The sequence below is a fragment of the Protopterus annectens genome, chromosome 10.part0, assembly GCF_019279795.1.
Source record: "Protopterus annectens isolate FY-2018-M chromosome 10.part0, PAN1.0, whole genome shotgun sequence".
In the NCBI taxonomy this organism is placed as follows: domain Eukaryota; kingdom Metazoa; phylum Chordata; order Ceratodontiformes; family Protopteridae; genus Protopterus; species Protopterus annectens.
This window is the reverse complement of record NC_056744.1, coordinates 479,858,911-479,883,833: the sequence shown is the minus strand read 5'-3', so window position 1 is coordinate 479,883,833 and position 24,923 is coordinate 479,858,911. Positions and strand designations below refer to the sequence as shown.

General features: G+C 40.0%; 1 protein-coding gene across 1 annotated transcript in view; it reads right to left on the bottom strand.

Annotated features, from left to right (window-relative positions):
- Positions 1-315: 315 nt before the first annotated feature.
- Positions 316-24,923, bottom strand: part of CFAP57 (cilia and flagella associated protein 57) — a 1,240,893-nt gene continuing 1,216,285 nt past the window's right edge. Inside the window, exon 23 of the mRNA XM_044085374.1 lies at positions 316-652. Within this exon, the coding sequence (XP_043941309.1) occupies positions 468-652 (185 nt within the window). The 3' untranslated portion in view covers positions 316-467. The remainder of the gene's footprint in view (positions 653-24,923) is intronic.

Below are 24,923 nucleotides of genomic sequence, written 5' to 3'. Positions count from 1 at the left end.
AGTACAGTTTTCAACAAAAAAAAAATAAACTCCATAAGAAGAATTTTGTATAGCAACTAGCTTCATGTCTGCATAATACTAGCTATCTTCTGAGAAGAAATCTCTTGCAAACTCTTACTATCTCTTGAATCAAAAAAAATCCAGACTAGAAATTAATGATGAACAGCTAGATGGGACATATCGTGCCAAGGATCAGGAGCTGAACACATGAGTGCAGCTCCGTCTGCTAAAAAGCTGCAGCTCTTATGCACCAGTGGACTTTTCATAGTACTGCTACTTATAAGACCAGACTAGTTAAAGCAAGAGACAATACTCTTTCCAGAAAAATTCCATTTATTCAGTGCTGAAAACACTAGTATAGTAGACTGCAGACACATGTACTGTTATATCAGAATAAGGCAGCTAGGCTAAGAAAGGCACATAATTATTTTATTTTGTATAATAAACTGTATGCAAGTAAATTAGCATCATGTAGTGAGTGCAGGTAGCTTGCCTCCAGAAGGGGGACGAATGCTATAACTTTGCTCTTGATTCTGTAGCTGATCTCGAAGGCGTTTGATTTCCTGCCGCTGCATTTCAATGATTCGTTCAGCTTCGTCTTCAAAGTTCAGCCGTGTCACTCCAAAAGTACTAGCTTGTTCTGAGTTAGAACCTGAAGGAAGAAAGTAATATCAATTTGATTTGTGATTTGCTCTCTGATATTTCTGGAACATTAAATGAAAATACATGGATACTGCCTGAAATATATATAATAGTGTAATATAAGCAGAATTATTGTTTATACATTTAGAAATAACCATGCAATTGGCATTACAAACTGCATGCATATTTAATATTAATTAATTAATTAATTAATTAATTAATTAATTAATTAATTAATTAATTAATTAATTAATGTATTTATTTATTTTACATTTGTTGACTGGGAAAGTCCGACTGGATACATGTCCATTTTCAGCAGAGGCCTGAGGAGAAAAGCTCCACAAATCAAATACCAAGCAAGTATAAGGTTAATACATAGTATGCAAATTTACATAGCTAATACAAAGTTTTAACATAGTTACATAATTATGAAGTTTAAAATTACAATAGTTACATACAATGTACAGATCTTTACAGTTTTAGAATTGGATGAGACAAAAACATAAGTAAGAGGAGGACAGGTTAAGACGAATGGGTTAACTTTTGTGTCTAGAAGTTGTGTTCCAAGTTGCAATGTGTACACTTTTGCTCTGTTAAGGTGATTATTAGCAGGTGCGACAACACAGTTAGGTGGTTAGTTATAAGGATTAAGTGAGGAAGCAAGGAAAAAAGGAGATGAAAGAATAATATAGAGGTTTGTTAGAGAGTAACATAGTGATGTTTTAGTGCCATTAACTGAATAGTTACTAGTTAAGGAGTCTGATGAGAAGGTGGGATTAAAGGGAAGCTACAGGTTAATAAAGTTACCATTTCTCCTTAATGGTATAGTTGAGACAGGAAGCAAGAGAAAGGGGAAGATGATGAGAGTGGTTGGGAAGGTCATCCTGGAAGGGAGCAGGAGTATATCCATGTGAGTTTTAGGTGTTCTGTGAGTAGTCTTTTAAATGTAACATTTGAGTCTGCTGAGGTAACAGCAGAAGGTAGGGAGTTCCAAATTTTGCCTATGTGGTTTAGGAAGGGGGAGTCACCTGCTGCGTTATTGCTTTTGGTTACCTTGATTAGTTTTTTGTCACTAGAGTGAAGTTGTCTGGGATTAGTTTGCAGATTTAGTAGATTGGACAGTGCTGGGGTTTTATCTGGAAGTAGTACGAGTTTACGGGCAAAGTGGGCCACAGTACATAATTGTAATAAAGCAAGAAGGGACCTGGGACCTTAGGACATAGGCATCTCTCTCATGACAACCATGTGGCCATGTTTTTTACCAAAAACATTTATATAGCCATATAATCTTGACCTAGATCCACATCCTGATTTAGTATCATAGTGGTAGTTTACTTATCCATCATCAATCCCATCATCCCAATTGTACAATGCCCCTTACCCTGCCTACCCAACAACACAAAGACAACAAAAGACCCAAACCCCAAAACACCAAGTACCAAGGAATCAAAGAGGCTCAAACAGATGCCTGTGCTGTAACGGTTAAAACAGCTCTCTCATACCTCCTACTCACTGGTGCTGGTGGAGGTGACCTGTGCCTATAGGCCAGCCCATGTCAAACCGGGAATTAATGGACATGCTGCAAATCAAAATCAATCATACCATGGCCTTACTGAGAGACTTGAAGCCTTGGACATAAAAAGAAATAGCTGGAGGGGAAGATTCATAACCAACCCCTTCTCTTCCACTCTGGAATAAAATCACCAGGCCAGTCAGGTTAGGCAGATTTGGCTCTTTTTTTCAATGGAGGAATCTTGAGGGAGATGGTAGGTTGGGGAGATCACCGGGGTATCACTGTGTGTCACAGTTGCACAGTATAGACACCTCGAAAAAGGGAAAAAGAAAAATTTAAATTAATTTATTAAAAAGCCAAAAAGCAAACATACTCTGGCTTATATAAATGCCCTAGGGCAGATAGCCTAGTATGAACCTATGAACCTATGAACCTATGAAAGCTGATGGAAGGATAGGAGATTAGGGAATTCAAGCCAGTCAAGTTGTTTTAGGTTATGGCAGTGATGGGCTTGGTAGGGGGTGCCGGTAGTAAATTTGGCAGTTTGATTGTAGCAGATATTGAGCTTGGCAATTTCGGTTTGGGGTAGGTTGGTGAAGATAGGCACAGCATAGAATAGTGTGGAAAGGAGGTGAGTTTGAGCTATGGTCATTATGGCAGGTTGGTCTAGAAATGGTTTATTTTTATAAAGACTGCCCAGTTTTTTTGTGGAGTTTCTAATGGTTTGATTTATATGCTGATTGAATTTGAGGTTGTTGACAATGGTCACAACCAGCAGTTTAGCATCAATGTCTGGTGAGATGACAGTCCCATCTCTCGGCACAATATTACATGAGTTGGGCATTGTGGTGGATTTGTTTGGTTTGAATAGTAATAGTTTGGTCTTTTGAGAATTTAGTAATAGTTTTTTGTTAACAAACCAGGTTTTGGTAGATTGGAAGACTTTTTGGGTGATAGGAGTTTCTGAGAATCATTGGCTGAGCAGACTAGCACTGAGCCATCAGCATATTGAATAACAGTTGCATCTTGGCAGATGCTGTAGAGATTATTAGTGAAAATGGAGAACAGAACGGGACCTAGTATGGACCATTGTGGAACTCTTATGGTGATGGGTAGCAGTGAGGATAGGTTGTTGTCCCATCAAACTGCTTGTTGTCTCCCTTGTAAATAGCTCTGAAACCAGGCAAATGCATGATTATGAAGGCCAAGATCAGTAAGGGAGTGGAGTAGTTTAAGATGGTTGACCATATCAAAGGCCTGTGACAGGTCCAAGAATATGGCAGACGTTAGCTTGCCCAAGTGTCTGTTTTGGTTGATGAGGTTTGTGAAAGAGAGTATGCTGTGATGGTGCTGTGGGCAGAGCAAAATCCATGTTGGGTGGGAGAGAGAAGTTGGTTATTGAGTAGGTAAGGCATAAGTTGGTGGTGTATGCATTTTTCAAGTATTTTTGCTAGTAGAGACAGGATAGCAATTGGACGGTAGTTGGTGGGGTCAGTGGATGTACCACCTTTGTGAAGGAGGATGATATAGGAGGTTTTCCAGATTGGTGGGATTATGTTTTCAGATATTGCTCTATTAAGAATGATAGAGATTGGGAAGTCAAGTTCACTGGCTGCCAACCGAAGGTATTCTACAGGGATGCCGTCAGCTACTAGGATAGTAGGTTTAAGTTTGGCTAGCAACCTTTTGACATAGTTGGTTGGAATTGGGAGGTTGTTTTGGGTCTGACTACAGGTTCGGGGAAGTTGGTGGTGGTATATGTGGACTGTTGTTGAACTAGCTTGGAGATGGTTTCAATAAAGTATTTGTTGAATTAATCAGGTATATTTGTTGATTTCGTCTGTGGAGGTAGGAGATGGGGAGAAGGATTTGCCAGGGTAAAGTGGATTGTTTATTCCTGCCCAGAACTTTTTGGGGTTGTTTTGATGCCAGTGTTGCAGTTTTAGGAAATAGTTATTTTTACCCAGGAGAATAGTTTTTTTTTTTGTTTCATTTCTAAGTTTTTGGAATTGTTCCCTAGTTACTGGGTTTTTGTAGCTCTCCAATGATGCCAGGCTCTATTCCTTTGTGTTATCTTATTTTTCGTCCCCTTGGAGATCCAGTGGGCTGTTTTCAGTTTGAGTTTTGTGGTAGTGGCTGGGGCATGAGCATTTAAGATTTTTAGCAAAGTGTTATTGAAATGGATTACTGCTTCTTCTTGGGGTAATTCTTTTAGTATGTTCCAGTTATGGTGCTTTAGTTCGAGTTCAAATTTGTTTGGGTCGAAGTTATCTTTGTTCCGGGTAGTTTGTAATAGAGGGGTAGAGTTGGCATGGATTTTGAATTTTAGTAAGAAAGTGGATTGGTGGTCAAAAAGGGTATCTGGAAATACTTCTGCTTGGTATGGAGTATTGTACTTATTTATTAAGATCCAATCTAGGAGGTTTTCTTTGGTTTAGCATTTCCTGACCTAGTGCTTGATTGAATGACTTGAGAGAAGCTGTAGAGATCAATATGGTTGGTGGGGTTTATAGTTCTGCATGTGTTCCAGTCAATATTAAAGTTGTCTAGGATGATAGTTTCTTGGGGTAGATTTTGATTTACCCAGTGTAGGAGGGCTTCTAGGGAGGGAATATTGTTACCTAGCGGTATGTAGCATGTGATAATATTGATTGATTTTTTTGTTGCTAAGTTTGAGTTTGGCTAGGAAAAGTTCAGAATTACTGGCGGGGGGATTTGAGGATTAATAGTGAATATTTTTAGGTTGTTTTTTTAAATTAGTGCTACCCCTCCCTCCTTTTTAGACAGTCTGTCATGGTGTAGTACTTTGTATCCAGTCGGGAGGAACTTGTCAGGAATTTTGGGTTTTAACCAGGTTTCAATTAGAGATAGTATGTCAGAGGAATAGGTGGATAGCAAAGCATGGAGTAAGTGTACCCTATTGTTAATGCTTCTGATATTTAAGCTTAGTAGTAACAGGTATTTTTTGGTCTAGACATGGGAAATTGGCAGGAGGAGAGAGAGATGGCATAGCTGTGGTATTTAGAATATGGTTTGGCACTGGGTTAGGGTGTATGTCACAGGCCAAGATCAGTTGACGGCTTATATGGTGTGAGAGTTTGGTCAGTTTAATTTGGATGGCAATATACTTGTTTGTAGTTAGTGACCTGGGAGGAGATGAGAGGAATCTGCCTGAGGGAGGTGCAATATTATTGTGATGGTGTATGCTTGGAGATATGTGTAAGCTGTAGTAGGGGGTGAGAAGAGTGCGTGAGGAAGTGTGTTTTGTTAATTGCAACTCAAAGCTTCCTATGTGCACTTGTGTCCCACAGGCTGTCTGACTTTCTCAGGGTTATGCTTTCAAAAATTACAGACGTTCTAAAGTTACATTCTAAACATTCACTGATATACAGCTTTTACATTCATGATGCAGTAGTTGGTACAGTTATTTTCCTCTCTCCTAATAAACAATGATGAATGACTTCACTCGCACAGTCTAGATTATAGCTTCTTTTCTAGAGCTGCATTAAATACCTTGAAAGTGAAAGTAATCAAATAATGCATGTTTGCACCAACTCATGATTTGCAAATTTCATCCACACTCTATCTATAAAACTAATTCTATCTATAAAACTAATAAACATACCCTCAAAAATGCTGCAATGGTGGTGCTGCAGTAACAGTTATTCTGCTGGGTCTTACACAAACTGATCCCATATAACAGTGATGGTGAACATTTTGGGTTTGGAGCGTCAGAAATTTGGAAAATGCCTAACATGACTCTGCTGGCGTGTCACCCCCCCCCCAAATAAGTAAAACAAATGAAATAAATAAATAAAAATAAAACAGCATACACCAGGAATAAATCTCAACAGAATCAGGGACAAATCTAGAAATAAGAGACATGGACAGTTTTAAACAGGTCTATAGTATATCCTCGAAGAGGCGTTCCATTGAACGCCTCTTCATCGACCTTTAAACAGCAAAAGCAGAAAACGGACGTTCACATCAACAATTTCTTTCCCTGGGAAAGAAATCGCTTGGCCAGCCCTGTTAGTTTGCCATTTTCCCCACTGTAGTGTGATCTCTTAGTTGGTATATTTAGTTAGGGGTGGTGTGGGGTGGAAGCCCCCACTTTGTTATGTTTGTAGTGATGTGTTTTTGTTTTGAGGGCAAACGATTTCTTTCCCAGGGAAAGAAATCGCTGATGTGAATGTTTGCCATTTTCTGCTTTCGCTGTTTAAGAGTCGATGAAGATGTGTTCGATGGAACGCCTCTTTGAAGATATAATATAGACCCATTTTAAACTACTAATACTATTAATTTGAGACACTGACAGAAAAAGTGAGAGTGAAATAATATACATTTTCTGAAGTAAAATAAGTCTATAAATCTAATTATTGTCATTATTAAGTGTAAAGATTTGCCAGTTTTATTAGGGATTAAGAGGGACAGTTGAAAGGAATGTAAAACAGCACACACTTAGAAATGCAAACTACTTGCCCTTTGCAGAAGTGTAACCACAAAGAGAAAACTATGTCAGCACCGCCATTTGCAGATTCTGTCGAGACAGTAAACCAAAATAGTCTTTGAGGTTAATAACTTCTTTACCTCTGCAGAAGTGTTGTTCAACTGGCTCCTGGCACAAAATAATTCAATGCACTTCACACAAGCAACAAATGCAAAAGCAGTTCTTTGGTAACTCAGGTGTTGGTGAACACTGGTGTGTCACACAAAACGTGGTGTGTCACCTTTGACACACGTGTCATAGGGTAGCCATCAGTGCCGCGTTCCGGCGTGTAGCTCGCAAGACATTTCCCTTCGAGCTACATTGCCGAAACCAAATGGCTGCAGCAGCACTTTGTCATAGTGCAATATGGCTGAAAAGCATAGCCGCTGCAGCTGTACTCTATGAACGGAAATATTATAAATAGTGGCGATCCTTACAGACAGCTATCCGGCTGTATTCAAGCAGAGACAGCCGTACTGGATGTGTAACACATTCCTTATTCTCATTCAAGGAATGCATTTATTTAATTATTTATTTTCTTGTCAGACATCTGTAAACTGATGAAGAGAGGCCAAAGGCAGAACCACTTCAGAAGCCTCTTTAATAGATTTTATTTTCTTTGATATCAGATGAGGGGACATTCAAGGAAGTCAAGCTAATACCTACAGCTGAATGACTAAGTACCTTCAGCCATTAATTTTTGAGGAAAATGCTAAAGCTTTTAAGCTGACTTCAGATTGTCTTTGGGTTAAATGACAAACAAATCTGTCAGGGGCAGACATAGTGTGTCTCCCTAGGAAAAAACAAACTGGCTGTATAGGAATCTTTATAAGGTATTTGTCTTTCAGTAAGACACCTTCTTTTGATCCTAGACAGAGGCAAAAGCATTTTCTTTCAGATTGTATTCAAAAAGGAAGAAAAATATCCTAGTGGGTGCTTATCTACCCAAAAATTTAACAAGCTAATCACCAAAACTCTGAACATGCAGAGAAGACAGAGTATAACTGAAATCTTTAATGGCAAAAAAGTTCTGAATTTGGTGCCCGGAAGTCATCATGCTTCCTCAGGTGTATGATTAATTCAAAAGGCACCCAAAAGCTTTCTGCATACTGGCTAGATGTCTGATCCTTGAAAGGATATGTTCCATATAGCTACATGCTCCTGCAAGAGTAATCTAATGATGAACATTTGTTGTTTACACTGTTGCAATACTTGTATTTTATCCAGTTCTTTTGGATTTGCTATGGGGTATATCCATTTATTTATTTATTTATTTATTTATCTTTCTTTACCGGAAAAGTCTAAAGCTCCAGCAGATACATTTAAGATACTTATGACACAACAATTTTTACAAGATGTATGGCAAAAATATTTCTTAAGATATCTACATACAAACAGGCAATTGTTCTGTAGTGATGCTGTACAAAGATAAAACATGTCTTCTGTGATTGTACATGATATAAATTCCACGTATAAAAATTTTGCATGCAAACAATTCATGTGCAATATATATGACAAGAAGACATTAGATATGATGTATAAGACATGGTAAAGAAGGTTAAAATAAAGATGTTACCAGCAAATAAAGCTGTAGTAAGGAGTGTAATACATTAATCAGTAGGTAGACAGTAGTTAAAGCTAAAATAAGGTGAAATACACCATGTAGCTGATGAGTCAAGGAAAGTGGGGGTAAGACTATTAAGGTATTTACTGGCATAGAACATGGTTATTGAAAGAGGAATGGAGAGTATTTGGAAATTGATAAAGTGGGAAGGTCAGAAAGAAATTGAAATGTAAAGTGGGGATTAAAGTAGGAAGAAAACTGTGCAGGAGTAGTAGAAACATTTGTGGTATAGAAGGAGATAGAAGTTATAAAAAGAGAGAGGGGTATGAGCTGACAAAAGAAAACAGAGTTACCCAGGTGAGGAGCATGTGCATGGCCACATGTGGTTTAGGCGCTGTTTTTAGTAAGGCCTTGAAAGCAGAAAGTTTCATGGTCTGTTTTAGGTATGTTAGGGAGGTGTTCCAGAGTTTATACGTATATCAGTAAAAAAAAATTTCTGACCCTTTAAGATGGTAAATAAAAATTTTTTTTAAACTTTAGAAGTTTTTAAAAGTTTAGACAAATAACAGGAATGCAGTGAGTCACCTGCTGACTTAATGGACTTTGTTGTGATTACTAGCGGGTATTGGTTGAGTGAAGATTTGGAGACTAGTGCTGCAGGGTATCTTTTAGTGTTGGACATTTTTCTGGTGAATGCATAAGATTAAGTGCAGTAATAAGTTGTGAGCATGTTAAATAGTTGGGTTTCTCAAGCCAGTTTAGGCTTTTCAGTGATGAGTCCTATATGTGGGGTTGGCAGCAAATATGGTTACTTTACTATAAGAAATGGAGAGTTTAGCTATTAAGTATATTATGTAGGAAATGGAGAGTTTAGCTATAAGTGTAGTATGTAGGTTTTGTAAGAACAGGTGAGGCATGAAGGATGTAAGACAGTAGGTAGATGCTAAGGTTTGTCATGTATCATCTGCCAGCTACTGTTTGGTTCTATTGAGGAATATGGGTTTCTTACGTGTTTTTTTAATAGCTTGCTAAGTGTTGGTCAAATTTGAGTTTAATGTCAATTAGGATGTCCATAAGTGTTGTTTGGGTTACAGTTTCAATTCTCCTGTTGCTAGATGAGGTTATTTTGAAAGTTGGTATTGTTTAGGAGTGATGATCATAAGTTTTGCTTTTTTTTTAATATTTAAAAGTAGATTCACATCTTTTAGCCAAGTTTTAATAACAGTGAAAGAATTTTTGGTGATATCTTGAAGTGTTGGTAGGGATGGGACTGAAACTATAAGGACTGAGTCACCAGTACAGTAAACTGTGCTAGAGAGATGGGAGGTAGTACGTAGTTTGTAAAAATGTTAAATAAGAGCGGGCCTAATAATGATTCTTGGGGTCACCAAAGAGTGACCGGGAGGAAGAAGGAGAGATTTTATTTCCATCTGACTGCTTGCAGCCTGTCATTCAGAAAGCTCTGGAACCATAAGAGAGAGGACTGGTTGAGGCAGATGGAAGAAAGTTCAATAAGAAGATATTAATAGGTTACAGTGTCAAATGGTTTTGAAAAATCTAAGAATAGTGAGGATAACAGGTTGCCGTCATTCCTGTTTTGGTTTATGATACTGGTGAAGTTGGGGAATGCAGCAGTAGTACTCCGATGAGGTCTAAAACCTTGCTGGGTTTTGCAGAGAAGGTTGTTACAGTTAATGTACTGCATAAATTGCAAGTGGATGCATTTTCTAGTATTTTAGATAGAGTGGATAGGCTGGCAATAGGTCTGTAGTTGAAAGTCTGTTGATGTGCATTCTTTTGTGGAGTGGTTTTATACAGAATTCTTCCTGATCAATGGAACATATCACTCAGATATGGATCACTTTATCAATATAGATGGCATGGAAAGCTGTGCTATCAGCTGCTATTGTTAGGCAATCTGCTAGAAGATGGTCAGCAGTTAAAAAGGTTGACTTTAGTTTCAGTAGAAGTTTTCTTATAGTAGAGGTGGAGACTAGGAAAAAGGGTATGAATATGACTGTTTAGGAGAGGATGGCGGGTAAAGAGGTGAACTGTTAATATTATTAATAAGAGAGAGTACTATCTACATAAAACAGAAATTGAATTAAGATGGCACTGACTCTTTGGTTTTAGAAGTAGAAGATTGATTTTGGTGATCTGGTCAGACTATATTAGTTTGCTTGGAAATTATCAAAATAGTCTTGGATTTTTTTGGAGTTTATATTGGAGGTTGGTATAATAGCTTTGTTTATCCATTTTAATATAGTCCTTAGCAAGATTTCTGAGATGCCTAAATCTCTGAAATTTATTTTGTGTTCTGCTTTTATGCCATTCTTTCCAGACTTTGTTTCTTTGAAGCATTATGCTTTGAGTTTCTTTAGTCATTCATGGTGTGGGGGTCTGATTTGACTCTTTTTATTTGTACAGGGGCTAGGTTGTAAGGAATATTTATAAAAGTTTAATTGATTTGAGAGATGGCAGCATCATGTGGTATGAATTTTAATATGTTCCAGTTATACTGGGTGAGAGTATTGATAAAAGTGTCTTTGTTAAGTTTTGTCGAGAGATAAATCACTTGGTAGAGACAGCAAATATCCTTACAACTGGGTCTCCCATTCTCCCTCCCTGTTTCAAAGCAGTAAGGCACCACAGATGCCTCAGACTTTGCTTGGGGAACAGTTTCAGGAGGGATAAACGTGTAAGGTGTGGGGGTTACTGAGAGCAGATGTAAACACATAAATATAAAAGAACTCCTTGCCCTGATCAAGACACTCATCTTTGGTCCCTGGGACCACTTCAAGTTGTTACAGATAATACCAAAGTCATGTGGTACATCAACAGACAAGAGGGAGCCAGGTTCTACCCTCTTTGCAGTCTAGTCATGTTAGCTTGAGATTTAGCTTCAAAGCACACACCTGCTTTAGAGGCATCCTACATTCCATTACAGCAAATCTGTCTGGCACTCAAGCTGAGCAGTACAAGGGCTGACCTCACAAATGGAAACCAGATTGGGGGTCTTCCGAGATTTGATCCATCTGTGGGGAGTTCCTAAAGCAGATGTATTTGCCTCCTCTCTGAACATTCAGCTGGCAAGATTCAACTACAGAACTCCATACAAAAATGCCTGGAAGACAAGTGCCTTTTCTTTTCATTGGACAGGAATGCTCTTGTATGCTTTTTCCACACTATCTAGTGATATCAAGGTTACTTCTAAAGATTCAGAAGGAATCCCCCAAAATCACGGTGATGACTCCCCTCTGGCCCAAGCAACCATGGTTCTCTCTTCCTTTGGAAAAGGACAGAAGTAGTCAACTTTAGCTTTCAAACAGAATGGATCTACTCTCACAAGAACAGGGGTGTTTCATACATCCTGACTTCAATCAACTTTATGTAACTGCCTAGATGATAGGGTCTTAATTCCCTTTAGGCATCTCAGGTACTATCTTGACAGAACTAAACTTTTCATATCTTTAGATCAATTCTTTATTTCTCATGAAGGCAAGAAGAAGAGATAACGTGTGCCAAAACAACTATTTCCAAATGGTTGTCTAAGGTTATTACCTTTTGTTATACTCACCACAACAAACTGTTCCAGGCAGAGTTAAGGCCCACTCTGCCATGGCCTTGGTTTCATCTATGGCTTTCTGGAAAGGGTTGGATTCTAGAAGGATTCTAGAAGGTGTAATGTCGTCCTTTGTACATACTTTCACAAAGCACTACAAGTTTGATTTCTTCTCAAGGTCTATATCAGGCTTTGCTTAGACCATTCTCTAGGGCCTCATGAACTCTTCCCTTTCACCTCTTTGATGTAGTAAGCTGGGATAATCTACCCATATAGCTAAGGCTACTGCAGCTGTGATCAATATGATGAACATAGTACAATTATGTAAGTTAACTTACCATAACAGTAGAAGTTTGCGTGATCACTGCTGCAGTAGCCCCTCCCTCCATTCCCCTTGTTTTCTGGTGTGCTGTTTATGCCAGGGTGTGGGCACTTATTTTTTGTCCTACTGTGGAAAGGTCCTAAGAACAACACAATGTAGCAGCAAAAAAATAATATTCTTCAAAAAGACCAACCACGACAGCAGGAACAGGAATAAAAACTTTAATTCATCTGGTGAGCGCTTTCATGCCCAACTGAGCACTTCCTCAAACCAATAAAAACAAGCATTTAAAAGCCTTTATATAGCCACACATAAAATGAAATACATCACATGATTAACTACTACTGACTCTATTTGAATAAATTATGAGTTTTGAGAACTGGCTTTAAAGGATCATAACCATTTAACTGAATGGATAATCAGATTTCAAGCTGACAGACATCCAGAGATAAATGGTTATGTTCCTTTAAAGCCAGTTCTCAAAGCTCATAATTTATTCAAATAGAGTCAGTAGTAATTAATCATGTGATGTATTTCATTTTATGTGTGGCTATATAAAGGCTTTTAAATGCTTGTTTTTATTGGTCTGAAGAAGTGCTCAGTTGGGCATAAAAGTACTCACCAGACAAATTAAAGTTTTTATTTCTGTTCCTGCTGTCATGGTTGGTCTTTTTGAAGAATATTGGTTTTTGCTACTTATTTTTTGTTGTTCCTACCATTGTCCTTTCAAGGCTCAGCCTCCGTCTCTCTGTTGGCATGAAAGCTTTGAAGGGCTTGGCACTATGACTTGTCCTTTTTGTCAGCTCAGCTCAAGCTAACTGATGGTTTGGTTATGTGGAAGGTGCCCTGTGCCTTTGGAAGCTGGTTGGCTATTATATTATATATAGGATATAATCCAGATAGCTAAAGCTACTGCAGCACTGATCATTCAAATCTATGATGATGTGAGGTAGTGACAGCTGTGTTGAGGGGACTATGAAAGTAAATGTGTAACATATGCCAGTAGAGCTAGTTGGAGTGCTGTAAAGAATTATATGTCATTTGAATATCAAACTGATTTGTACAGATGCTTGTGTTAAAAATATATCAACAATGGGTCCTGCTGGACAGAAAAGAAATATACATTTATGTCAGGTTGTACTGTTGTGACTGCTGAAATGTATATATTTTAACAAAAGATACTGGAAGGGAAGGGGTTAAGCTCAGCCCAGTTAACCTTAAGAAAAATAGTCTGAAGTTAAATGACTTGTCTTAGGCCATATAAATTCTAGCTCACAGGTCTGAATGCAGCCAAAATGTCTATGAAAAGCATTTCTGTAGGAAGGGTAGAAGTGCTGGAATTGTTTTATAGCTTCCAGATTCTGTATTAAGTGTCAGCAAAGTCCTATGTGTGTATTGTGACACGTGTGCCAAATCCTGGCTCAGTTGCTAGTGAGGGGCTAGTGTGGGAACCACAGAGTCAGGTGAACAGATGTGATGTCATTCTGTAGCCAGCACTGAAATTGTATTTAGCTACTAGTGAGAGATGTGATAGTAGCATTCAGCACTCTGTTTTTGGGAACCTGACAACAAAGACACTTATCCACTTCATCTTGCCTTGCTCTAGCAAGTAAGTAGGGAACAGTAATTCTTCAGTCAGTTAGGAAAATATAGGGAGATTAGCTAAATATTGTTTTTCTGCATCTGTTTTATTAAATATATCCATACCTTTCATTGTGGCTGGCCTTTTAGAAAATAGTTAACCTTTGTGAGTAATTCCATTTATTTAGTGACACTGTGGCTCCGCGTTCCTGAAACTCTTGCTGCTTGGCTTGGAAATGCTACCATTTGTATAAGTATTAATTTTGCTAAGAGTAATTGGGTATCCTGGTAACAGCCTTAAAGTAGCTGGCTGGTAGCAGTGAACCTACCTTATAGTCTAGGTGGAGTGGCAAAGTGAGTAAGCTGTGCCAGCCTTTCCAAGTGTGTGTGTGAAAATCAAATCTCAGAGAGAAATCAAATCTCAGAGACAGTGTGTGAACAGAGACACTGAGAGCACTGATTTCACAAAGGGGGTGATGGAGGACTTGGCTTGGAACAACCAGCTAAGGGATTAACTCTATAGTTGTGTCAGTGGGGAGTCTTATTTGGGGCCTGGAGAGGCAGCCCAGCCCCAGGACTGGAATGCATGTTCCCTGTGTGCACTTAAGGGAAATTGTACTTGGTGCAGAGAGCAGCATCATATGTGTCTATTATTTTTCTCAGTGAAGTTCCCCACTGATGCCAGTGATGAGGATTAAGGATCCTTGATCACTGATCCAGAGGAGGGATATCACACAATCATCTGCTGTTATGGTAAAGCTTACTTGCAAAACTGTACTTTAATAAATTCTGACTTTCATTGTTGACCAGCTACCAGTCTATACTGAGGTTGCCTAGTATAATAATTTCTTGTTGAATATGGTGAGATATCCAGAAGAGAATATCTTCTGCTGTTGAAATGTTGCTAGCATGTGGAATATAAATAGCTGAAATACATACAAGCTTTCTATTGTTGATTTTGAGGAGTGATCATTTTTAAATGTTGGGATATGTATGACGACTGGAATTATTTCTAACCAGTTTTTGTAGATAATGGCAACACCACCAGCACATTTGTTTTTTTCTGTCAAGCCTAAGTATATTAAATCTAGGGGTCTGGCTTCATTATCTAATATAGCTTTCTTTAACCAGGTTTTAGAAGTAACTAGTTTATCAGGGGAGTGAGTAGCTGGATATGCATGAATGCCTTGAATTCTGTTAGATGTACTTCTAACATTTGTGTTTATAAGTAGGGGGTTGGATTCAGAAGTAGAGGGGGAAGTAGATCCAGAAGTAGTTGTAGTTGTGTTGGGTTGCTGTTTAATGGGGGCCAGGGTTAAGCTGAATGTCACCACTGAGTTTCTAGGTATAATTATTATGTATAAAAGTGTAGAGCCATTTACATGTTAGCTTATGTTTTACTGTAATTTTTGTTGCTAAGGACTTTGAGTTGATCTATCTGTAGATGAAGAGGTCAGAGAAAGTAGACAGTAGAGGTAAGGCGATATTTTGTGGGAGATCTAAGGTGAGCTATGATGTGGTAAATGAGGGTTATTAGGGGTAATATTTATAATTATGGTAGAAATATGATAGCAATGAGGTGCAGTAGTGCAATGAGTACACAAAATAGCAGCATACTGCTTAGAAGCATTATTATTCTGATGTCATGCCAGTACACGGCTGCTTAGTTCCATGAGAAGGCCAGCTCCTTGAATCTTCAAGTTAGGGGATCACTAGTGGTCCTTCATGTAGTCTTACAGATAGTGTCTACCTGGTCGAGAAGTATTAAGTCACTGAGGAGCTACTGTCTATGTCAGTAGCCTGCTTTTATTCTCATGTGTTATGGTTAGGAAGTTATTATTTCGTTTATAGTCGCTGTTTCAAAAATATACACTTCTGTGAAGATGGTTGAAGTGAACTAGATAGTCTACTACTTTTAACTGTTACTGTCTAAGTGCAGATAACAAGTAACACAGCTATTCTTATTTTTAGCATGTCAGTCATACAATATCTACTTTCAAGGGTTGAGACCTAGAATACAGTTACGGGCATCACACATCTCTGTAGCAACTCATCCAATTTCTTATCTCAAAACATTTTTTTTTTCAAAATAGAAAGGTTAATTACAAGCTTTAGAAGTGATTTTAAAAAAGGGAGAACTGCCAATGACTTGCAAAACTGTCATGCTTCAGAAGACGTTGATATAGATTAGGACTGACAGGAATCCATAAGCATGACTATAGCTACCATTTACCAAATGTGGACATTCCTCAGAACTTTTGGATACTTTGGTTCAAACAATCCTCTTTAAGAGTTTTAGGATTAATAGCTACAGCAATGTAGCCCTTCCATCATTAAGTAGCATACTATAACAAACATTCTTATTCACAAGTATACATAAGTCTTTCTGTACTTGCTTATAAAAACTGTCCTCCAAGTTGAAATATAAGTACCTAAAGCCAAAACTAACTAATTCAGAGATGTATATCTCTTTGCTTGCACAGTTTGATGTGTATGCCCCCTCACCACTCATCCACCTTATTAGTCAACTTAGATTGAAGAGGTCTCAAAAACGTATTATCTCCTTCCCCTTACTGCATTATATACTCTGACTTACTTAAACTAAGCCTGTGACAGACTACTTCCTGTCGTCTTTCTATTTTATGGCAGTAACAGATTTACCCAACAGCATTTCCTAATAAAAACTAATCCTAACACCTGCAACAAGTGGGTGTTCTATTACACTAGGTATAACTCCTCTTCAAAGTACCACTCAGTATTGTGCTATATCACACTTGCCCTGGACATCCATCCTATCACTTAATTCACTAACATCTTCTGTCTCCCTATCTCATGCTAGCATTTCTCTAAAACTCCAGTCAGACATTTCTTCTTCCAGACTGAGTCTTAACAATCATTGGACAACCCAGTTTCAAAGCACATTGTGCATGTTTTTCTCAAAACACATCATTCTCTCCAGCCATCTGTTCAATTATTTCTTGATTTTGATATTCCCTACACTACTTGTCCTTTCATATCATTTCAGATTTCCCCTCTGTCTTCCCCTCCAATCTTACAAGTACTACAGCGCTCCAAATCAGGCTCTCTTGTCCCCACACCTGCTACCTGAATACCTGAGTAACAAGAAAATATAAATAGCAGAGCCACTCTTCTTTCTTAGCTGTTTCATTCCAAAATATTAGTACAGGGCCATTGTCTTCCATTAAAACATAAACTACAAATAAATCAGCAAACTTACACCTTTAGGAGAACATTGAAGAGAACATCTCTCTTGTCAAACTTCTATTGGTGAAGCAGTCTTCTCAAAAAAATCCCTGCAATTTGGAATGGGCTCCCTCCAGATGGCAAACAAAAAAAAAAAACACTGCAGCTCTTCAAAACTAAAGAAACACCTTGCAAGTGATGCAAGGCTAGGCCTACTACACATTCGCACGATCAATGGGAGTGTGCATACCCATTCAAGGGATTGCGATCTCTTTTGCTATATAAATGATCGACAGACTTTGATGCTTCACCAGAGATGGCCTGCACCTGTCTCCCCACGGATTCCGGATACTGACCAAAGCTCTTGCCACTCCTATAGTGCCTTTTTAGGCAATGTCCTGAAGACAAAATTACCACCATAACAGCTACAAGCAAATGAAATCTGAGGGTTATGCTACTCAACGCTAGATGTCTAAATCTCAAAATGCACTCGCTCAAAGCACTCCTTAAAATGGAAAACATCGACATCTGTGCAGTGACTGAGACCTGGTTCAAGGCTCCCGAGAGCACCCCAGCACTACCAGGCTATAATTCATACCACACCTTTCAGCCCCTACACCTGGACCAAAGCACTAAAGGCAGTGGTGTCTCCATATTCATAAAGGATATGCACACCTCCAGACTAGTAGCCCAATATAACACATCAGAGATACTTCAGGTGCAACTAACACTGGGTAAAACTGTAATCCAGGTTGTAGCCTGCTACAGATCCCCCATCATGTCCCAAGATTCCCACTCCACATTCCTAAACACACTGGAAAATATTAGGGTACAACCCAATACCCTTATACTGGGAGACTTTAATTTTCCCAGTTAATGGAGTGGTAGTTACTCATGTACCAACACACCTGCTCAAGATTTTCTGGAATTCATTAATTCCAACTTCCTGGACCAACTCATTCTTACCCCCACCAGGGGTAGAAACATCCTTGACCTGGTCATTACTAACATGGGCGACCATTGCTCTACACCAGTAATCAACTCCTCCCTGGTCAGATCTGATGACAAGCTAATCACCATGGATATCCACGTCCCACCCTCACCCTCCCTAAAGGAAACCACCATAAAAATCTTCTCCAAAGCCAATTTTGGGCTTCTAAAAACAGAGGCGGCTAACTTCATGACACCCATGCAAATGGAAAATAGGTGCATGACTGCTGAACCATACACCAATGCATTGTATGAGGATATACACAAGTGCATGGAACGGGCCATACCAAACAGAACCAAGACGCGCTCCTCCAAGAAAAGGAAGCTAATCTGGTGGTCTCCCTCCATAAACAAACTCTACAACAGAAGGAAAAATGTTGCAGAAAAGGGTGAATTCCCAAGACTGGAAAAATTCCCTTGTTAGCCTCAGCAAAAAACTGAGATCCATCATCAAATCCTCTAAAGTTAGCTATGAAAACAAAATTGCTGCAGATTCTAAAGACAACCACAAGGCATTCTATAGTTATGTCAAGAATCTACATGGCAATACTCAGATCTGCTCTGAGTTACAGCACAATGGAAATACATATACAGAACCAACTGATATTGCCAACATATTGGCCGACAAGTTCAGTGTGAACTTTACCCCCTTTCACCTCCTAAAGAGCCTATTACAACACCTGAGGAATGCCAAGTCCTTATTATCACAGCTACACAGGTAAAAACCGCACTGTCCAAAGCCAAGAATACAGCTTCCATGGGACCTGATAATATCCCTGGCTGTGTTCTACATGAATTACAAAGTGAACTGGCACCACATCTGAGTACGCTGTTCAATAACAGCCTTATTTCAGGCTTTATTCCTACCGAATGGTGCACTGCTATGGTCATCCCACTCCACAAAGGGGGAGTGACTACAGACCCTGGGAACTACCGCCCCATTAATTTGATGAGTCTGATGTGTAAGGCTATGGAGCACATCATCATGGACCTTATAAATAAGGACATAGGGAATCTACAAACTCTGGACCCCACGCAGTTTGGGTTTGTGAAAGATAGATCATGTCTGCTCAACCTGATAGATGTCTTCAAGTCTGTCACCAGAGCTGTGGATGAGGGCAAGGTAGTTCACACAGCCTACCTAGATCTTGCCAAGGCCTTCAGCACCATCCCTCACTCAGGAATCATAGATAGACTCACTAAACTAGGCATAAACCCATATGTCATAAGATGGGTTGCCAACTGGCTCATTGATAGAACCCACACTGTGAAAGTAGCGGACTCCAAATCTGACTACTGACCAGTTACAAGTGATGTCCCACAGGGATCAGTCCTAGGTCCTCCCCTGTTTGTCATCTACTTCTCTGAAGTTCAAGCAAACACAAAGGGACTCTGGCTGACCAAGTTCGCAGATGATTGCAAACTGGGAGCCATTAGTGATTCAACAACTGATGTATGCATTCTACAAAAAGGCCTCACTGACACCAATGACTGGTGCCAGAACCATGGCCTTAAGCTCAGTGCCAAAAAGTGCATTGTCATTCCCTTTGGGAAAAAGTTGGTGCCTATGAACTACCACATAGGCGGTAGTCCACTAAACACCAAAGGTGTGATAAGAGACCTGGGGACACAGGCTGACAGCAACCTCTCCTTTGATAACCACACTGCCACTGTAGTCAGAAAGTCCTTCTATGTGGCACATCTCATTACAAAAGGTTTCTCATCCAGGAAGAAAGAGGTCATGATCCCTCTCTACCCATCCCTCATAAGCCCTATTATAGAATACAATGCCCCATTTGGTATGTACCTTACTAGACACCTACAACTGGAAAGGCCACAAAAATACCTCATTAAGAGGATCTTAGGCTTCAGGCACATGCCTATATGGACAGACTCAAAAAACTCCAGCTACACTCTGTCTCTTATCGCCTACTTAGAGGCGATCTCTGCTTGACCTACAAAGCCATGTCTGACCCAGAGCTGCTAGATATGCTACACCTAAAGAAATCCCAATCCCTCCATGCCACACGCTCCAGGGACCTAAACCTCATTACCACAATAAACAGAACATGCTGGAGGGACAGATTCCTAACCCAGAGACTTCCCATACTCTGGAACAAACTTCCCATTCACGTCAAGCAGAGCACTTTACTTGACGAGTGGATGGGCAATAGGAAGTTCAACCCAGGGATCACTTCAGTGGCCTTGCTTGACAGGGGCACTGGGAACTAACTTTGGGCGGTATGATGCCAGGGAATCTTCTTGGGCTAGGCTTATATAGGCTCCAGGGCCGCTAGCCCTATGAACCTATAAATAGAACACATTGAAGGGATAGGCATGTATCAGACAGAATACCCCTTTTATGGAACAGTCTTCCACACTACATAAAGCAAAATACTTCTCTTACTCTATTTAAACATAATTTGTTTGAATGGATGGGAAATCACAAATTCACCCCTGGTGTATCACCCATGTCCGTCATGTATAGGGCAAGAAGTAATGTCCTAATATATCCTTGTTCTGTCTGCCTCTGGGTTATTCATATACAACATATAACTGCTAAATATTACCATGGAATTACAACGCTAGGCTTCTTAAGTTCAGTAGCCTCATAAGTACCTATGCAGTCTGCTCCTGTTTGACAAAAGCTAAATCGTATCCATCTAAGTGTCACCAAACAACTGCCATCACCCTCATATTCTCTGTTGTTCCTGGGTTATGGACAATCTGTATTTGTTGTTACCTTTTTATTTGTCATGTATGATGCATTTCTTGCATTGTTCTTTTTGTATATAATACTATCATTTATTGTTTCCTGTTTGTACTCCATGTCACTGTATAAATATCTCTTGCCATATGGCCTGGGTCATTGCTGAAAGGATCTGATGACAAGCCAACTTACCTGGAATCAAACTGCAATCAGCCATCAATCAAGCAATAGATAGATAAATAGATATGGGATATGCATCTATGTTGATCCTATGTCTTTCCATCAGAGATCTACCATTTTTCTTAAGTCAGTAGAAGGCAGTTGAAAGCAATTGTGGCAGTGCTTTTATCCTCAGCAACCAGACTACATACCTCTGTCTACCAGCACTATAGCAATAAAGTACAGTTGCGTACACTTACCATAAATGTAGATGTTTGAGTGTATTCACTGTTGCAGTCATTACATTTAGGGTAATCCTGCTGGCAGGTTGCCCTTATTCGGCCTGAATTCCAAAGTCTTGGGTCCTGCGTCGGTTGCTGTCTCCTCTTCCATGTCGTCAAGTCATCAGGGGTATAAAACATGCAGCCAACGCCATTTTCTTTAGTTTTTCTTGCCCCAGATGTCAGGTGGCCCCTAAAAGGGTAGCCAAAATTTATATGTATATATAAAAATACATGTAGCAATATAAACTTTACCTTCATCCACAAGCAAATACACCACATAGGTTGTATAAATCAGAGAAGGAAAGATAGGTTCAAACAGAAGAAAATGGGGGGATGGCGGGTGGGTAACCTCGACTGCAACAGTGAATACACTTGAACATCTACATTTATGGTAAGTGTACACAACTGTACTATGTTCTTCATGTTTCACTGTTGCAGTCATTACATTTGGGTAGATTCCCAAAGCTATGGTTGGGAGGCTGGAGCTAAACTACATTAGGAGCGGCTATGAGACCCTGCAGAACTGCAGTGGCAAAGCCTGCCCTGGATTTAGAGTAGAGTGGCAGATGATAGTGCTTTGTAAAGGTGTGCACTGAACTCCAAGTAGCTGCCTCTAAAATGTCTTTAGTTGGTACTCCTCTGAGAAAGGCTGCTGAAGTAGCTGCAGCTCTGGTGGAATGTGGCCTAATGCCCTTAGCTTGCCATGGTATAAGTAGCAGAAATGAATGCAGTGGGCTATCCAATTTGAAATAGTCTGTTTTGAGATAGCCTTTCCTTGTGATCCTGCAGCATATGCCACTAGTAATTGCTCTGTCTTTCTGAAAACTTTGGTTCTGTCCAAGTTGAATCTAAGCTGTCTGCATACGTCCAAAGAATGCAAAATTCTTTCCCTCTTGTTCTGTGGATTTGGATAAAAAGTTGGCAGATGAATGGTTTGGTTAAGAGCCACACTGGACACCACTTTAGGCATAAATGGTGGGTTTGTCCTCAGGGAGACCCTGTCCGGATAAAAAATGATGAAAGGTTCCACAGCCATGAGTGCCTGTATCTCTGAAACTCATCCTGCAGAAGTTATTGCTAGGAGCAAATCTGTTTTCCAAGATAAAAACTTTATATCAGCAGTAGCAACTGACTCAAAAGGAGGCAGGGTGAGTTTTTCCAAGACATAGTTGAGGTCCCATGCAGGAAATGGTGATCTCCTTGGAGGCCTTAAATTTTTGGCTCCTCTGTGGTACTGTTTTAATAAGGGATAAGAAAAGATTGGCGGCTCTGCATTGTAATGAGCCGAAATGGCAGAGGCATGAATTTTAACAGATGAGAAGAGATAGGCCTTTCAGCATCTCAGCAGTATAGTTGTATTGTATATGTAGAATATTTGGCACGTATCGTATCTGTTCCTTGCCTGGTTCAAAGCACAGAATCTCTTTTTTTTCCAGCATAATTTTTTTCTGTACGAGGCCTTCTGGCTTCCAAAATAACATCCATCACAGCACATTATCTGCCATGCTGCCAGGTTTAAAGTCCTGCTGGCTGTGCAGGATCTGATTGTTTTTCTGGGACAGTAGACCAGTCTGTGCAATCAATAGTATCATCTTTCTCCTCCTGGACCTTCTTTAGTACGTTGAGGAGAGGGGAGGGGAGAAAAGCATACACATGATAGGTTTTTCCAGCTGAAGGATAGGGGCTTCATTTTTCATGCTTGTCTGTGATAAATCCTTGTGCAGAATCTTTGTCCGGGCATCCCATTTCCTTGTTATATCATTGAAGACTTGTGGATCCAGATTCAATGCTGTCCCCCAAAGTCATGGCTAGTCTGCAATTATGTACCACATGACCGTTGTGTTGTCTTTCTCAGTAGTAGTCCTTCTAATTGAGGTAGTCTTGAAGGCTGTCAGGGCATTTTTGAACAGCTAGCATCTTTTTTGATTGATATGTAGATGCATTTGGTTTGAGGTCCATGTTCCGTGAATGTGCATATGGAACTAGTAGGATGCAGGATGCCATGAAACCCAAAGCCTGCAGAATTTTTCTTGCAGATAACTGGGCCTTTGTTGCTAACAGTTTGAAGTAGGTAGCCAGCTGTCTTTGTTTGTCTGGCGTGAGATAAGCCATCTGGGCAGTTGTATTTAAGCTTGCACCCAGGAATATTATCTCTTGAGAGGGTGCTAGTTTTGATTTCTTTTCGCTGACTGTGTACCTTAGGCATGTTAGATGTTTTTTCACAAACGCCAGATGCTGTAGAAGAATGTTTTTGTTCTCTGCTTGAATTAGACAGTCGTCCAAGTAAGGATATATTTGTATTCCTCTTTGTCTGCAGAATGCAATTACTGGTGCCAGGCACTTTGTAAAGACCCTGGGCGCAGTAGATAAGCCAAAGGGCAGTGCAGAGAATTGGTAATGCATTGAGCCAGCCTTGAATCTGAGGTATCTTCTGCATATTTGTCTGATTGGGACATGCAGGGATGCCACTTTTAGGTCTAAAGTTACAAGCCAAGCGTTCTTGCCTAGCATGGGCAGTAGCTGCTGCAAAGTCAACATTTTGAATTTTGGTATATCCAGGAATGTATTCAGAATCGATAGGTCCAGTATTGGCCTCCAGGCCTTGTCTTTTCTGGGTACCAAGAACAGTCTTGAGTAAAATCCTTGTCCCCGCTCTTGCTCTGGCACTTGTTGAATGGCCCTCATGTCCATGAGGGATGAGACTTGTTTTTGTGCCTCTGCCCATTGATTTTTTGGCAGATCTGGCCAGCCATTTGTCTTTGGCAGGGTATGGAAATGGAACTTGTAGCCTTGTGACACGATATTTAGAACCCACTTGTCCTGGGTTATAATGTGCCAGTTTTGAGAAAAAAGTGCTAATTTTCCCCCTAAGGGTGCTGCCAGGAAATAAGTGCTTGGTGCAGGCAGGGGGAAGTCATTGGGACTGTTTCCTGTAAGGTTGTGATTTGTCTTCTCCACTTTTGGAAGTAGAAGCACTCCATTGCTTTGACTTGTATGAACCTTGAGCCTGGGATCTGCCACTAGGGCTTCTGGGTCTACCCCTTTGTGGTCTGTCTGACACTGGAAAGGACCAATTCTTTGCTGGCCAATGTCTACTAAACCTAGGTGGCTGTACTTGTAAGAAATCTTTGACCATTTGCATAGATTTAGCCTTGTCCTCCATTTTCAACACCTCTTCTGCCTTAACACCAAAAGAATCATGCTGTAAAGGTGCATCTAGTAATTTAAAGATTTTGTTTCAAACATACATGGTATGCAAGGTTTCAAAGCGAATAATAATCCAATAATCCTCAGGGAGGAGCTGGAAAGGTATGGAGCTTCAGCAGGGAAAATCATCATAGGAGAATGAGAATAGGACTGAGAAGAGAAGGAAGGAAACAGAAGACCTGATGATTCAGCGTCAGTCTCTTGCCTCTTCTCTCAGGCCTCTTATCAGGGGCCCTGGATCAAATCCTGATCATATGTCTGTCATTTTGAGCATTTTTTTTGGGCATGGGGGCATGGGGGCTTTCCGTGGCTGGCTAGCTTTTTGCTTTTTGAAGGTGCTTTAGTCTTTGCCTTTGAAGTCTGTATAGGTGTTGTGTTTCTGAATACACCTTCAGAAGTCAGTGTGCCTGCTCAGCTGCCCGGACCCATCCTCTGAAGGATTAGCGTCCGAGGCTCCAGTACTGAGTCCAGCGCGGCATGTGACTGACTCCGTGGGAGTCGGTAGTGGCCTGCGACTCTAAAGTAGCGGTCATCAGGGGCTGCGAAAATGCCTCACTGAGAACCAGCGAACTGGCGACAGGCTTAGGAGAAGCTTCGTCGTCGGTTTTGGGTCTCGGCTGTCTTTCTTTTTCTTTTTCTTTGCGTTTTTTGTGAACTCCGGTAGTCGGATGGCTTTCCGACGATATTTCTGGATAA